This window comes from Poecilia mexicana, unplaced genomic scaffold (assembly GCF_051168715.1).
Source record: "Poecilia mexicana isolate PSO_F unplaced genomic scaffold, ASM5116871v1 scaffold_2, whole genome shotgun sequence".
NCBI lineage: Eukaryota > Metazoa > Chordata > Actinopteri > Cyprinodontiformes > Poeciliidae > Poecilia > Poecilia mexicana.
Window position 1 is genome coordinate 49,870,941 of NW_028263371.1, and position 17,077 is coordinate 49,888,017.

At 37.6% G+C, this 17,077-nt stretch overlaps 1 protein-coding gene across 1 annotated transcript in view; it reads left to right on the forward strand.

Annotated features, from left to right (window-relative positions):
• The window catches only part of wnt10a (wingless-type MMTV integration site family, member 10a), a 31,774-nt gene that overhangs the window by 4,228 nt on the left and 10,469 nt on the right, over window positions 1-17,077 (forward strand). Inside the window, exon 3 of the mRNA XM_014986004.2 lies at window positions 7,469-7,845. Coding sequence (XP_014841490.1) covers window positions 7,469-7,845 — 377 coding nt within the window. The remainder of the gene's footprint in view (window positions 1-7,468; window positions 7,846-17,077) is intronic.

A 17,077-nucleotide genomic window follows, 5' to 3' on the forward strand; every position in this document is an offset into this window, starting at 1 on the left:
GTTTCTAAATGCAAAAAAAACAAACAAAAAAAACAGTTGTAGCCTGCAGCGAAATGAAACCAAATTAATATCACACTTCTGAGATTTTATTTTAAAGCCATAAATCACTTTTCTTTCATTTCTTAATTGTATGCACTGTGTTGAAGTATTACATAAGAAGTTAATGAAAAGCACTGAAGTTTCAGTCTGTAAACTGAAAAAAAATGCAAGAAAGTCCAAGAGCTATGAATACTTTAGCAAGACACTGTGCGTATTTCATCTCTAGCATTCATGCAGATCTTTAGAGTTTCAGGCTTAAGTAAGTTTGTGCTACTACTGAAAAGAAACTTTTTTTTCAATGCACTGTAAGCTTGCGCACCGCTGGCCTTACTTTCCCTCATAACTGCCTCATTCAAAGGCTGTTTGTCATTATTAGTGCAGGCAGTTGCTACAGTAGTTGTCTGGCATCCCTGGTTCGCCTCGGGTGCAGAAACTCCAAACCACTGACATAAACAACCTCTTTAAATCAGATGATTCATCTGTTGCATGTTGATACGATCCCCTCCACAGAAGCTGAAAAATGGATACAAGTTAACATGTTGCAGCCATTATTGCGTGCAGCTACTGCAGAGCGGCGGTGCTTTCAGTGAGACATGTTTACAGTCCCGAATTAGATGAAATCTGCCATGCTTTTCAGCAAAACTGCCTGTGGAACTAGATATGACCGTCTTACATGCATAGACGGAGTAGGCCAAACCAGAATTGTTTAACTAACTTTATTAATAGTTTTAAAAAGCAAGACATGTCATTGGATAGTACAATATAAACAATTTAGAAGTCTAATTTTGCTGCATCAGAAGCTGTTGGATCCTCAGGCTACGCCACAGATCTCTGCTGATGGTCTCCTGTGAATTTTCTGGGCTCGTGTTCATTCTTACTCAGCTTGCATTAAAAACTAGGCTAAGGAGGAACCCAAGCAAGACGTGGATCAACAGAAGTAGGAGAATCGGACCGTCTCACTCTGTCATTCTTTCTTTCGTTTTGCCTCTCCTTATCTGTCACTGCGCCTGCTCCTAATGCTTTTACTTCCCTTGCCAGAGCAAGTACTTGTGAATTTGCTCTCAGCACTTTCCCAACTCTCGGAGGCAAAAGCATAAACCTGTTTAGTCGGTTTCTGTAACACAAAGTGACAGTTTCCTTTGAAACTTTAATTCATTTTGCCACTTCCTCTGCCATCAGTTCAGCCGGGCGTGCCGCAGCCGGTGAATTATTTGTTAGATTGATTTGTTCCCAAGTCTTCCGGGGACCCGCGTGGAGGAGCCCAGAGCAGAGCCGGACAGGAGCTAAAACAAGCTTTCGATGTATGGGGGTGTGCCTAAGTGCCATCTCTCCTCTCCCACCCTATGCAGGTCAAATTGTTAGGGTAGAGGTGGCAGATGGGGAATTCCTTCAAGTTATGTACATGAAAGTTTAAGTTAGAGTATTATTTCTCATAAAAATAATAAAAAAAAAAAATAACCAAAGATAGCTTTTTAATTACTATAATTCACCTGCAACTTTCAGAAAACAAGATGGCAGTTTATAATTTATAAGCTAAAGAGCTAATTTTAGATTTTGGTTATAGAAAATCAAACTTTTATGTCACTTCCAACATGACAAAATGCAAATTTTGATACAATAATTAAAATGTGATTTATGCCATGCTTTACATTGTCTTTAGTGACAATGACTACAAGCTTTCTTGGCCTCCATTAACATAAAACTGCCTAATGCAGAAATACTTTAAGTATTCATTTAGTTCATAATATATAAATGTAACACTAAAATGTTCAGTTATTGACTTTTTATGAAAGGTCTGACCTTGGACAAAGCTTGCTTACCTCCATGAAGCAGACATCTGAAAGCAGGAATTGCCAGCGTATTCATTGGTTAGACTGGGGTACTACTCTTACCACTCTCAGTTTCACACCTACCCACCAGCATGTCTTTGTAAGTGCCTCTCTTGGCAATTCAGAGGCTTAAAAGCAGCAGGTTGACTTCAAACCCTCATGCCACCTTGCTCCTTACCTAATTCACACCAAGACAGGAAAAGGTTGTCTCAGGCCTGACTTGCAAGTGTTTTGTGAGAGGTACTTAAGGTTCTGGGATGTGGCCCCCATTTAAACCACCTTTGATCCATCCCACATAAACTAATTAAACGGGCTATGCCTCAACACGATGTGCTTGTACCTTCATAAAATTGGCAGTGGAGTTATAGCAGTGCTATTGATTTGATTGAAGGAATGCGGTCGCCGCCTCTGACTTCATACCTACTCGTCAACTTGGCTCTTTGGCTTCCTAACTTCCTGGCTCCAAGCCATTAAAGAAGGCAATTTTAAAAAGACTGCTTTCAAGCCAGGCCTAAAAAACCTTTTTCCTTTCTCTGTTTTATGTAACAACCAGTGTGGTAGGGGGGTTAAGGTGAACCCATCGCCCTGAGCTGCCAATTAAGCAAGTCGCAGAGCACTAGCTGATTAGATGTTAAGAGTGGGTGAGCCGCACAGCACTCCAATACAACCAACCACATTTCTTCCCAAGGTGTTATGAAATATATGTGCCGTCCTTAAAAGTATTCATATCCCTCAAACTTTTTCAAATTGTGTCACGTTGAAACCACAAACCTCTGTGAATGTTTTTTTTTTTTGTAAGCCAAATGAAAGTAATGCATAATGAAGAAATAAAAATGAAATAAACCTGTTTAGTCGGTTTCTGTAGAATAAAAAATTCCAAATTAAAATTTTAAAACTAGAAGGTATTTAGACTCTTTGCTCAAAATTTGAGAAATAATTGCAGTGTCTTCAGAATTCAGTTAGTAAATTAAATCCACTTGTGTGTCATTAATTTCCCATTTTCAGTCCTGTAGAAAAGGATTTTACAGAATTCATTACTTTATCTTTTTATTTTTATTTTTATTTTTTTATTTTTAGTCACTCTTAAATGTTTCACTGCAGAAATCAATCTGCAATTTATCAAACATTTTTTAATCTAGTTTCTGGAAATATCTTAACACACTTGAAATAAGACAAGACTAACTTAAAAGTAACTTTTCAGATATATATATATATATATAGGAGCTTGTTTTAAGTCAATAATTCCTTAATATTGTCAAATGACTAGTTCCACTGGCATATTATTTCACTTATAACAAGACATTTTTCCTGTTATATGTGACATAAAACCTGCTCCGGTATGTTTTATGTTTGAAAAGTTACTTTTAAGTTAGTTTTGTCTTATTTCAAGTGTACTAAGATATTTGCACTAGAAACTAAATCTAAAGTGCTTGATGAGATTTTGCATTTTTGCACTGTTCAAATGGTTTCTTATCAACAAATAGAAACCCTAGATAAATAGTTATTTTCAAATAATGATGTCATTTAAACATACCTGTCACTTTGAAAAAGCAAGTGCTTACAATAAAAGACTTCACAGTTAAAGTTATGCAACAAAATCTGAATTTGATTAAAGACCAGACTTTCACTAGGCCATTTCAAAACTTTTGTTTTGTTTATGTGGTCTGAGCCATCCAGAGGTCAATGTGCTGGTGTGCTTTGAATTACTGTCCTCCAATTCAATTTGACAGCAAAACTTACAGTTCCAGCAACTAACTAAATTTATGCAAGTGCTAAAGCATCACACACTACACACACCACTCTATACATAATTTGTGTGAAGTCCTGAGAGTTTTGGTATCTATGTGAGACAGCTGAGATGCTTAAAGAAGGGTTCTTCTTTGCAGCCAAAATTGTTGAATTGTCTTCGTAAGAAGTCTTTGAGGTGGATCCGCAGTGAATCATCACAACCCAGCTTGAAGGTGTTTGCTTGAAATGAATAAAAGTTTGATCTTCCAAGTAATAAATCAACACATACTAATAACGACATTTTTGTGATGACATTTTTTTTAAACATATAAAACTCTTTGGGTGAAAGTTTTATGTAAATTCCAGAAAGGTATTTCTGGCTTCTGATTTTATTACATTCTTAACTGAAATTCAAATGTTAAAAGGTAGAGAGTTATGTTCAGGAAAACATCAAAGACTATTTTTTTCTTAAATATTTTTTTTCCTGATTCAGCCTTTTGCATATTGCACTTGTAATTGTTGACATAAAGGGTGCCCCTAAAACATGTGCAATTTGTTTCCAATCCGTCCGCATGAGTAAAATGCTTCAGATTTGGTTTAGATACTCTGAGAATACAAAGTTTTAAACCTTTCGTTATTGTGCCATTGCAAATGACTGTTCTTATTTTGTGCAAGACTCTCTTGTTTAGTCCGTATACGACTGCCTTTGACGTTTTATGTGTTCATCATTAGGCTATATATGCTGAGCAAAGAATTTCAGTACGGCAGCAACTGCGTCAAACGTTACACCATATTCTTGCAAAAACAAAGCAGTTTTACGTTTTCTGACATGTGTAGAAAGAAGGAAGTAACCTCAAACTGCACTAAAAAGGGAAGTTAATAGTTTTATATGACTCCAACAAGCAGCTTGGATCATTTCCCCCTTTCAAACTGTTGCACTGTAAACCCCTGAGTGGTTTCTTTTCATGTTTGCTTTACAAGTTTCCATTCTAGTCTTCACTGTTTTCTAAACCAGTAAGTGGATCCCAGTGGGGCTGCTTTTAAAGAAACTGATGGCACCTTCATAGACAAAAAGCTCAGATCTAACAGCAGAAACCCCAGATGGGACGGGTTAATATGTCTCCCTTCAACCAGTATTATTCAAGAGTTCCATAAATAAATATTTGGGTTTTTTCTCACAGTGCAAATGCATGCACACGTCTGTTTGTGCAAAGTAAGACTGCACCTAAAAATGACACATTAATTTGCATTTGCTATCAAGGAGAAAAATGTGCGTGTAGCTGTCGAGGTTACATCGGTTACACAGTCAAGAGAACCCACACACAGGTATTGAATCACGTCCCGTTCTTGCAGTGATCCTTCGAGCCAATTTGGCTTGATTACAAGGCAAAAGCCACAATATGGCACAAGCAGCTTGTCTAGAATAAACAAATACATTTTTCATTAAGTTTTCAGCACCACATTTAAAAAGATGAAAGTCAGAGGAAGAATCAAACTAGATCATCCAGAAGCACAAATGAGTAATCAAGCTGACTGATGATTATGATCTGTACAAAAGATCAAAATAACATAAGGAGTAGGTTAGGTCAAAGTCAGAAATATTTTTATCCCTGACTTCTTATTAGTGCTGGTTTATTTAATCTCCAAGCAGACCTTGCAAAAACATTCATAGGTCTTGATGTTTTCCACATTTTGTCATGTCACCACCACAATCCAATGTAGTTTATTTGGATCTTATATGATAGACCAACACAATTATAGCACAGTTTTGGGAGTTGGAGGAGTAAAAAAATAAAAGGTAAAAATTGTGTGTTGATTTGTGTGTTTTGTTGACTTGTAATTTGTCCTCTTTATGATGATCCCCCTAATTAAAACCTATTGCAACAGTTTAGCTTCAGAGGCCATCAAATTAGTGAATCAAGTCCATCTGTGTAATGTTATGTCGATATAAATGAAGCATTTTGTGACATTCAAGGGTCATTAGTGAGCAAAAACAGCAACATGACAACCAAGGATACACACTATCTATACTCTGAAACATGATGACAGCAGCATCATGCTGTGGCATGATTTATTTATTTATTTATTTTTTTCAGTTAGGAAAATTCCATTACATATTTAACCACAGAAACAAGTGAGTGGTTTATGTCAAAGTATTTTCATTTGTCAGAATATTCTCTACACAGAGATGTGACTTTGTGGCAGAGAAATGAAAGCTGATATTGTCATGCAGAAAAGGGCAACAGTTTCAGTGTTCCAATTTCCAAACCTTGTAGCTACCAACCAAAAAGTATTTCAGCTGCAAATATTCTGAAAATGGGCTGCAAAAGCATTGACGTAAAGTTTAAAAAGATGCCGCACTTTTCAGATATTTTGTCTTCAGTTAAGAATTTCTGTAAAACCAGCTAGATTTTATTTTTATTTTTTTTGAGTTCTGCTTTATTTGGTGTTGGTCTATCACATATGATTTCCCTGTCGGTGTGGTTGTAACTTGACATTGTAATAAATGTCAGTTGGTTTGACTACCTTTGTAAAGTGCTGTATATCTATAGCAGCAGGACAAACACAAAAAGACACAAGCCACATTTGTCACGGTCGGTGATTGCCTTTTGTGTTGTTGAATGGGAGTGGTAACAGTTTGTTCATGTTCTTCTGGTCTACCAGGAGAAACTACTTAACTGTTATTGTCTCTTGTATTTCCTCATGCATTTTGAGTGTTTGCTTGCTTAGTGATATGATACAAGGAAACAATATTTGTAATATCTCTCATAAGGTATGCAAAGCTGTTGAGTGATGATTTGCGCAGTCATTGAGCGTCACAAATTCTTTCCTAAGTTTCGTTTGGTGTAAAGAAAATGTTGCGTCTTTGAATATTAGAATATTACATCTTTTTGGGCTTCATGGCTCACTGCTACTGGGCATATTGGTAAAAATGAGCCCTTCAACGTTGCTAATGGTACTGCTGCATGTACTGATTGTACTGAAATCATACTGTTTTCTTCTCAGCGATACTGCTGGCAGAATGTTGTGAGTCAACATCCTGTCTCATTCAGCTTACAGCTCGCATTTGGCCATGTCGTTGAGAAATTTAAAAAATCCCAACCCTCGCTGTATGAGCGGGTCATGACTTTTTGAATGGCGTTGTAGTTGCAATAACAGCACAAATATCAACAACTGAAATGCAGCAAGAAGAACTTACAAAAGTTAGTTTTTGCTGTGCTTTGTCCCCCATCATTTCTGTCAAATGGGGGCAGTGATCGTCACCCGCATGGCTTTGTTTACATTGTGCTTGCAGAAAAGCACAGTGTGAAAGCAAACCCCATTAAACAAACTGACAAAAAAGTCTGCTTTTAGTTCAGAAAATAAAGTCGACCAAAAGACTGTCCGGTTGTGAAAACATCCTAAAATTGCAGATAAGCCTTAATACACTACACCCATAGTATAGCATAGTGGTGGTACAGTCATAAAGTGGGGTTACTTTTCTGTGAAAGGACAGGGAAGCTGGACAAGGAACAGGACAACGAAGCTGGTTTAATTGAGATAAAATGAAGTTATCTTAATACAGACTTGTTTTCAGACTTTTATCTGAAAAAAAAAAAACTATACCTTTTTTGTCTTACCCTTCACAATAAGTAAATTCTTTTAGCTGGTCTGACACATACAATCCTTATTTAAAAAGTATGTGTTTTGCTGTGTTTGTTAATTGTCCCCTATGCTTTCATTTATGTCGTTCTGATGCTATTCTTTCTCAAGCATCAGTCATTTACATTGAAATGATCTTTTTTCTAAACATATGCTTTTTTTTTCCTGTTAAAAGCTTACTGTGTCCTTCAGCTTGAGCTTTTTTACTTATAAACTGGCTGTACCCACAGGTTTTCGAGAGAGTGCCTTTGCATATGCGATCGCAGCAGCTGGGGTGGTGCACGCAGTGGCCAATGCCTGCTCCATGGGAAAACTGAAAGCATGCGGCTGCGACGAGAAGCGGCGCGGGGACGAGGAGGCATTTCGACTCAAGCTCAGCCGCTTACAGCTGGAGGCCATCCAGAGAGGGAAAGGGATGGTTCACGGTGTGATGGAGCACTACCCCGCCGAGCTCTCCGGAATGCAGCCAGACTCCTGGGAGTGGGGTGGCTGCAGCCCTGATGTGGAATTCGGGGAAAAGTTCTCAAGGGACTTCCTGGATGCCCGCGAAACCTACAGAGACATCCATGCAAGAATGAGGTTGCATAATAATAAAGTTGGGAGGCAGGTGAGTGTCTGCACAACATAATACGAAGGGCTCTTAAAACTGTTTATATAGCAATTTAAAGATTAATTACTACATTAATCACTAATAATGTCAGCCATTGGTTTATGGATTGCTGCGTTGAGGCTTGCAGTTTGCCACTTTGTTGTATCCATCTTGAGTTTTACAAGCCAAAAGAGAAATGTAAAAGAATCTCTGAGTCGGGACACAAAACGCAAGGCATGTCCAACAAAACTGCGTTGAAACGTTTAATGTGATCTACTAGCACACTGAGACTTATAACATGATGTGTTGGGGTAAAATTGCATATAAACAAGGCTTTTAAGAAGTCTGTCAACAAATAATACAGGACCCTCCCAAAAAAATAGTATGTTGTTTCTAAACAACTAAGCTTTTCTTGACTAGTAGGTTGTTCTAACATGAAAATGTATGTGGGTGATTAGATTTGATAAATCGTGACTTTTGATATTTCTTTATTTCTTGGTCACAGCTATTTATACCCCAATACGCTGTGCAAATACAGTTATACACTGAATAAAAAGACACAATTCCATTTTTCCTCACTGTCTGAAGTTGAAACTGTCCAAACTTTTCTTGTTTTAGCTTAGTTAGAGTTGGTCAGTGTCAGGGATAACTGTCTTTAAAACTCTATGACATGTGGTCAGACCTTTTGGGTTTTCTTCCACAAACTTCTCACAATAGTTTGCTTGAGTTCTGGTCCATTCCTCCTAACGAAACTGGTGTAACAGAGTCCATTTTGTAGCTCACCTCACTCACACATGCCTTTTTACATCTCCCCACATTTTCTCTCCATAGGACTGAGAACACTGACTGTTTTGTCCTTTAGCTTTTCCTTCCTGGCTGATGTCTTTAGAGGTCCCTTCAATGTTTCTTCATAATGTTCTTACCTCATGATGCCATCTATTTTATGAAGTGGACCAGTTCCTCCTGCAGCAAAACAAAACAGTTCCACAACATGATGCTGCCACCCACATACTTGGCAGCTAGCTGGGGCAACTATCCCTGTTCTTGCTCCAGATATAACAGTGGCAATTATGACCAAACATTTCAAATTTATTTTTATCAGACCACAGGACATGCCTCCAAAAATTAAGATATTTGTCCCTATGTGCATCTGCAAACTACAATCTGGATTTTCATGTTTCATTTTAAGTAAAGGCTTTTTCCTCTCTGAGGGGCCGTTCAGCCCATGTCAGATACAGGACAGTTTGACTGCGGATGATGACACCGCCTTTACCACAAGGTAGTTTTTGTTCTGGAGTATATCTGCACATTTGGGAACAAAAGACGTTCATCTCTGGGACACAGAAACCATCTTCATAAGCATTTTGATGGTTGGACATTCCGATCATGTCAATACTTGTATAAAATTGTTTGAACAGATGAACGCGGCACCTTCAAGTGCTGTTAAATTGTTTCAAACGATGAGCCAGACTTGTGCAGTTGCATAATTCTCTTCCTGATATCTTGGCTGATTTCTGTTGAATTTCCAATCGTGTCAAACTAGGAAACCGTGTGTTCCAGGGGTGGCCTTGAAATACATCCACAGGTGTGACTCCAATTAACTTAATGTGTCAGTTAGCCTGTTAGAAGTTTGTGGAAGCCTGAAAGTTTTGACACAAAGCAAAAAAATGTATAAACGACAGTTTTTTAAAATGTTTCAGGTGCATAGATTTGGTCCCTGATACAGACCAAATGCATGTAAACTTTTGAAATTGATGGAAGTTACAAAATAATGTTCTCTGTGATTTAGCAAATAGACATAATTTTGGTTAGTCTAACTAAACTAAAACAAGAAAAGTTTGGTCTGATTTAACTTCAGACTGTGAGAAAACAATGCATTTGTCTTTGTAATCAGTTTATGTAAATATCTGGTTTCAACTGCATAATGCTAATTGCTACTATCTTCATGCAATATTTGCAGTGTTCTGTAAAAACAAAAACAACAATTTTTGGTTCAACACTGCAGTTTGTTTCTGTGCTGACCTTTAGAGTGTAGTATTATGTGGCTTGGTTTCATAACAAAAGATGAAATGGCTCAATTGGTCAACAGTGCAGAAAAGTTTCTGTGCAAAATTGCACACTTCCTATTGAAAATAGATCGAAAAACAGAAAATCAACAACAATTCTTACTGCTGTTACTGGAGCTATGATGTTTACATTTACATTACTTTATTCTTATTTGCAATACATAGACCTGGGTATTTAGTTTCAAATAATACATACAAACATAAGAGACTGCTGATTTAATAAGTTTTCTTTTCATTCTCAAATAAATAATTGCATCACATCATTATGCATCAAAGCACACCTACTTTTCATTTGTTCATCTAAGTGGTTCTTTTATTACATTACATTGATGCTCAATTCTGTGACTGTCCAACAAATTAAAACAAACAAAATAAAACAATGAGATCTAGATGACAAGACATTTCAGGTCTGATGCTAAATGTTTATAATAAGCTTTGCACAAGCTTCACAAACTTGCTACATCTGTCACTTCAGTTGTGTGACACTAATAATTTGGTCATAATGTTTCCAGAAGGATAGAGAGAAAGTGGCAAAAATATTTATTAATGTTGCTAAATAGTTAGTATAATAGAACTAGTACTTTTCTTCATAAAACAGTAAGTCTGAATGAAAATGCAGTGAACACTGTTTCTCTGTTGAGGAAGTGGAGATTTGAGACTTAATTATTAGGATAGTTTCTGTCATCTTTAAGGTTCCCTACTTCTAAACTCATAATTCCTTAGTTTTTGTCCAACGCTTAATGTGTCTTTTCTGTGCAAATGTATTGCAATTTTCAAGCTTTTTCTTTCACATGCTACTAAAAACTTTGGTATCTGTTTATGGATAAGACAACAGTCGAGTCTAAATATATAGTGCATATTTTTAAGAATATATTGAGGTGCATTCCATTTGCTGTTTCTTCTAAGACTGGATCCGCTGATCTTGTTTTCACAGAAACTCAAAATTCAAAGGTTTTTTTTTTTGTTTTTTTTTTCTAACAGAAATGATAATGATATAATGATATAAGGTTGTCACACTGGCTGTCTTTTGTCAACACATTTTTTACTCTTGATTAATGTCTTTTATGACAAGATTAATGGAGGTGCAAGAGGTTGTAATTAGTTGAGAATTTTGCCAGTTTATTTTTTATTTTTTTCAAAGGCAACGATTAAAACCGCCACCTTTTGAAAAGACACTCAAGCATTTTTTTTTGATGACTAGTTCTAAAGGATTTGCCCTTGGGGGAACGCAAGCAAAAAATTTTATGACATTGATAAGCTGGGCAGCGACCAGCTCTGTTGTGGCAGAGAGACAAGTAGCAACCGTAAATTGCTCATTGTTCCCCCGTTTCCTCCAGAGTAATTTGGGATCGTATCTTTTCATCAGTTTACTTCTTGTTCCCTTGATTTTGCAGACAAAACACAAATGCGTTCGTCAGCCGAATGCAACAACAGCTGGCCTCTCTGCTGTAGCTGGACATTAGTTAGTCATATAGCCATTTATTTGATGTTATTTTTGCATTTAGCCTTTATTTCACCAAGAAAATCCCATTGAGATTAAAAATGTCTTATGAAAGACAATCCTGGCCAAGACTGGCAGCCTGTCAGATTGATGACAAAAGGTTTCTATTAGTGAGGGGAGTTGATATAACATGAGTAATAATGAATTGCTAAGCTAAACAAAGCCTATATTTTACTCTGTGAGGCCTCTTATTTTGTTTAAACAGACTGACTCGGTTTCGGTTACACAATTGTTGTTTTGTTTTGAATGAGTGCTGCATTGTAATTCAGGTTTTAAAAGAAGCAGATTGACTCAGGCTGTCTCACGACACAACATGTATCTTTGTTTTGTTTTCTTTGCTTATCTTCATAAAATGACATATCCAGTTGAAATGCTCATTAACAAGACACATTTTGTTAATCTGAGATGTTGTATTGTTAAAATCTTCCATTACCATTCACTGGTGTACAATTTGAAACAACACATGTGCAGAATTCAATATGCTCTTCGTTGCAGCTTTACAATTCAAGTTACAGTGATAAAGATATAATTTGTCAAATTAATTTTCATTATTATGTGATCCCCTTGTATTGTGACATGATAGCTAATGAACATGTAGTGTGTTGGCATGTTATTTTCGAGGTCTTCTTGGCCACTGATTCAAAATATAATTTTGGTCAACATTTTTTACATATTTAACTTGTGCTGGATGTGGCATAGTTAGTAGCAACGTAGCCTTGCAACTAGAAGATCCTTTGTCCAAATCATTCTGCATGGAGTTTGCAAGTTCTCTCTGTGAAAACTATCATTTAAGTAACTTTTGCAAAAATATGTTTTCTCCATATTTATTAAAACTGTTACCATGTTGTGACAGGGTAATATGAGACAGTCTGTGAAAAGATCAGGCTCCTCCACCTTCTCCTAATGTCACTAGCGGTCTGCAAAATTGCCCCGTCAAAATCAACCAAACAGAGACAGAAGGAGCATCTTAGTGCTGTCAATCATCCTCATGTACATGGTGCTAAATGTACTAATGACAGAGAAAAAACATATAGGACAACCAATTATCCAGCATCATCAGTGTCCATGCTAACTACCATTCATGGCAGGAAATTTTGTGGTGAACCAGTTGTAGCATAGCAGAAAGCAATTTGGAGGGTTTTAGAACAAGCGTGGCTGACAGCGCTAAAGCCCCCCACCCCCTGGCTCTGGTTATGTCTCACTGGATGGTGTATGTCTGTACTGGGAGGACTGGGAGAAGGCAGAGGAGCTTTCTTTTCATACATTTTCTGTCTTATGCCATACCACATAATGATAATTTTAACAAGTAAAATATATTTACATGCTGTAACTTTGCTGGGGGAAGTAATATTCTATTGTAAATGTTTTGGGGTCCAAAACAAATATTTTTCAAATGTGAGGGAGACGCGTTCCCTTCAGACATAATTACTGTGGTGGCCTTGTGTTATAGAAAACCTTATTATAATAAAAATCAATAGACTAGATTAACAGCAGTGTGGATATTTGTAGCGTTCCTATATAAACTATAAAATAAAATAGGGTGCAACGCTGACTCAGCAGGTAGGGGTTGACCTGTAACCAGTAGGTTGCCAGTTCAAATCCCTCCTCTGTCTGTCTCAGTGGTCGTGATGGTTTTAGACTCCAGACCCCTGCTTTCTGACAGGACTGATGGCCTCTGATGACCTTTGTAGAGATAAAGTGTTCTTCAAATGTCACTGTTGTTAGACATCTGATGCCTTGATCTCCAAAACATTAGTTAGAATGCAGAGCACAGAATCTTAATTATCTTTTAAAAAGCACTTCATGGACTCTTTTCTTTGTCTAATGAAGGAAGTTAATTATTAAGTACCACACCAGCTTTATATTGAGTCTGCTCTCCAACAGGTTACAGGTGGCCACAGGCTGGAGAGCATTACTTCAGTGAGCACTAACAGTAGACAGAGCCAATTATAGGTGAAGGTAAATAACTTAGGGAGAAATAAAGCAATAAAAGAGAAAAAAGCAGAAGGTGGAGGCGAAGATGGAGAAGCAAATGAGTCAGTGAAGAACTGCAACAGCTCACATCTGACGACTTCAGTTGTAAAGTACAATAAAGCCCTATTAAAAACAAGCCACAAACATGTACATGCATACACAAGGTCCCTTGTATAAAACAGAAAACACTGACAGGTGGGGCTGTAAAATAACGCCTACCCATCTCTTGTGTCTTTTCCTTCCAGCAACCTACTGCTATCACCACCTCACCTCCCTCCAGCCCGGTCTTTCCCCTGTCCCACTCCCCCCTTCAGAGGAGTAGTCTTTAAGCAGAGGAATGTCGTGGGGTTTTTTTTCTTTTTTTTTTCTTTTTTTTTCTCCTTTCACGGGGTGTGCATGTTGCCTCATGCCCACCCGAGGGTTCTCACGATGTCCCGTCTTGTTTTTAGCCCTAATTAGTGACTGCTGGCAGTTTGGAAACAGATGTTTAAAACCCTGCAAAAGATTTTAGACTTCAAACAGCGGGGCGGAAAGTAGAAAGAGATTCGCCCTTCCTTCCCTCATTTCTTTCTCCCCTACTCTACCTCCTCCAACCTCTCTCTGGCTGAAACTAAAAATGACAAAGACAGTTTGTGGCATCATATAAATAACTCTATTACGTAAGCTACAAGTTTTGAACAGGTTTTAAAACAATACTTTTTGCTTTTCACTGCTGAAAAAAAATCCATTCCACATCCATTTTCCTGCAAAAACACAGTCCAGCCTTCCTCTGTTGTTAAGCAGCTGTAAGCTACACACATGGCTGTTCAGTAGTTCACAGTTTGAAGTCAATAAAACATAAGCAAGCAATAAATGTCTTGGCTAAATAGTTTTTTTTTTTCCCTCGGAGTATCCTTATCATTTAAAGAGTGCACTTCAAAAATAAATGTTTGGCACACATCTGTGTGTTCATGTTGCAGATTTAAGAGCCATGTCAAGGTTCTGTTGAATCCTGTCTTTTCATTAGGTAGGCAGGTGGTGACAGTGCTGGCTACACAACAGTCTGCTGTGTTACTGGCAAGCGTCTTGGTAATTACGATTTACCATCAGGCCCAGACTGCAGGGGAGCAAAGAGAAAGAAAGCTGCAGCTTTGCAGGAAGGCAGCTACCTGTCTCAACTCCTTTTTACCATCTGTAGCTTGTAGCTCAACATCTGAGTGATAGCTTATATCCCCGTTTTTTCTTCTTCTATGTTTTCAAGTCAAATTTGACTTGCCTTTATAAAGCTGAAATAAGAATATCTATCATTTTCATTTTTACTACACTGTAGGTGGTTGAACAAATGTCAACTGTGATTACAATCTAAGCAAACTACTTACAGTGAAAACGATCATCTACATAAAGAAACAGTGCCTTGGAGAAGCACTCATGCTTCTGCTATCTTACGTCACTAACTCCATTGTATTTTAGTGACAGATGAACATCACCTAGAACCTAATTATGGGGTGAAAGAAAAATTATTGATGCTTAGTAATAAATGTTTACACAATTTTCATTTACACATAAATGAAAATTGTGGTGTGCAGTTGTATTCACCCTCTGTACTCTGATATACCAAAATAAAATACAGTGCATCATTAGTGAACAAACCCCATCATGAAGAATATGACAGGTCAGGAGTAAAGTTTGAAAACACCGCCCCAAGCTCTGGAGATTTCACCAAGTACCATTCCATCCATCATGTGAAAATGGAAAGAGTATAGTGCAATAGAAAACCCAGAGATATGGCCATTCATCTAAACAGTCAGGGTTAGGAGACAAGTGCACTAAACAAATATGTCTTTTATCAAACAATGGTGAAAAAAAAAAAGATGTTGAAAGACAGCCTTTTGAAGACCAGTTTGCAATTTAACACACACCATGTGCAGTAAATTGTGAAAGAAGGTGCTCTGGTTAGATGAGATAAATACTGAACTTTCTGGCCTGCAAGCAAGAAGCTATGCATTGCATATTAGTAACATTAAACATAAGAGGTTCCTGGGTGTGATGGAGGGGTTGAAGACAACCAAACAGAACATGGAGCAATAATTCAGCCTTAAATCCAGTTAAGAATCTGGGGACTTAAAATGAACGTTTCTCCATTAAGTTTGATGGAGCTTCAGTCAATTTGGAATTGACTATGAATACTATTAAGGGTCGAATACGAATACATGCTCTCTTTCATATTTTTTGGGGAAACAAAACAATAATAATCCATCTATTACACCTTCATAAACCTCTGTGTTAGTATTTTTGCTTAGATTGAAGTCTGTGGTTGTGATGTGAGAAAAATTTAAAAAAATAAAAACACCCAGGGGATGTGAACACTTTTGCAGGACAAGTCACATTGTGAATGGAAGCAATGCTTTGTACCAAAATGCCAAACTCCTCAACAACGGAAAGAGCTGGTGATTAAAGTTAATCAGCCACTTTAGAGGAGTTTTAATAGAAAAACTTGTTTTTGTAAAGCAGATGTTTTAAAGCAATCGAGGACTAACTTTGTGTATGTGAGGGCTTAACACAGCTTTAACTGGGGCTCTCTAAGATTTATTAGCAAGTCATAATGAATTTGAACGGCACCCCTTTGAGATCTGCCCAAACCAGCAAAACTGGGACTCCCAGATCGTTTAATGGCTAATTTAACCCATGAGCAATGATAAACTGCTCATAAGAGGCAATTCAGGTTAATTCACTTACTCAGAAACCACACAAAAGGAATCGACTGTTTGATCAAGAAACTTTAGTGCTGCATTATTCCGGCAGTTCGCAAGAGGACATTTTATGTCCTTTGGTGGCGTTCAGGCCCTTTCTGAAGATACAGAACAAGCAAATCTGTACTCGCACACACTGTGCAGATATTAGTAGAGTACATGTGTCTGCTTTACTCATGCACACACACACACACACACACACACACACACACACACACACACACACACACGAGTATGTGCAGAGGCAAATGATGCACAGTAAAAGCTCAACAGGTGGAAGTGCTTATGTCTGTAATAACATTTTATTAGAGTCTTTAAATGAGAGCTGGGGATACTGTGTGTAATTAACAGTGAGTAAATGCTGCATACATAGACACAACTGCACACACAGTCTAAGATTGCCTGGCTGTATACGTTTGCCCTGTAACTGCATGTCATTGTGTCAGCATGTGTATTCATATGCGCGTGCTTAGCTGCTCTTTTGAAGCAAGGCGTTTGATTTGTTTAAAGTGATGTCTGGGTTTAATGTGTTGCTGTGGGATTTGTTTGTGTGCTTTGATTTTGCCTGGGCTTTCTGTTGGGCTTTAGGGTTCTTTAGCAGATCTCCTTTGAACTGGCAAACACAAGGCTGCGATTGGAGTCTGAGCTGTTTATCTGTCAAGAGGGGTCGACCATGGGACACGCAGACCTTAGATTAGGATTTTCCCAAAAGAGGTTCTTGTTAATGACACAGGGTTTAGTGCAATGATCAAACTTAAAGCAGTAAGCTAAACTAGGAATAAGAGGTTAATTTTTACTGGCACAGTAGAGCTGGTTGTTATTGGCAAACACATTGCTCAATGTGTGTGATTCCATATGCAGAATACATCATTTATTGCATCCAGCCCGTGTTACAACTTATAAAATGTGTTCCTAATTGTCAATTCGAAACATCACTTTTAAAGCTCGTCTTAAAACCCATCTATTTTACTTGGCTTTCA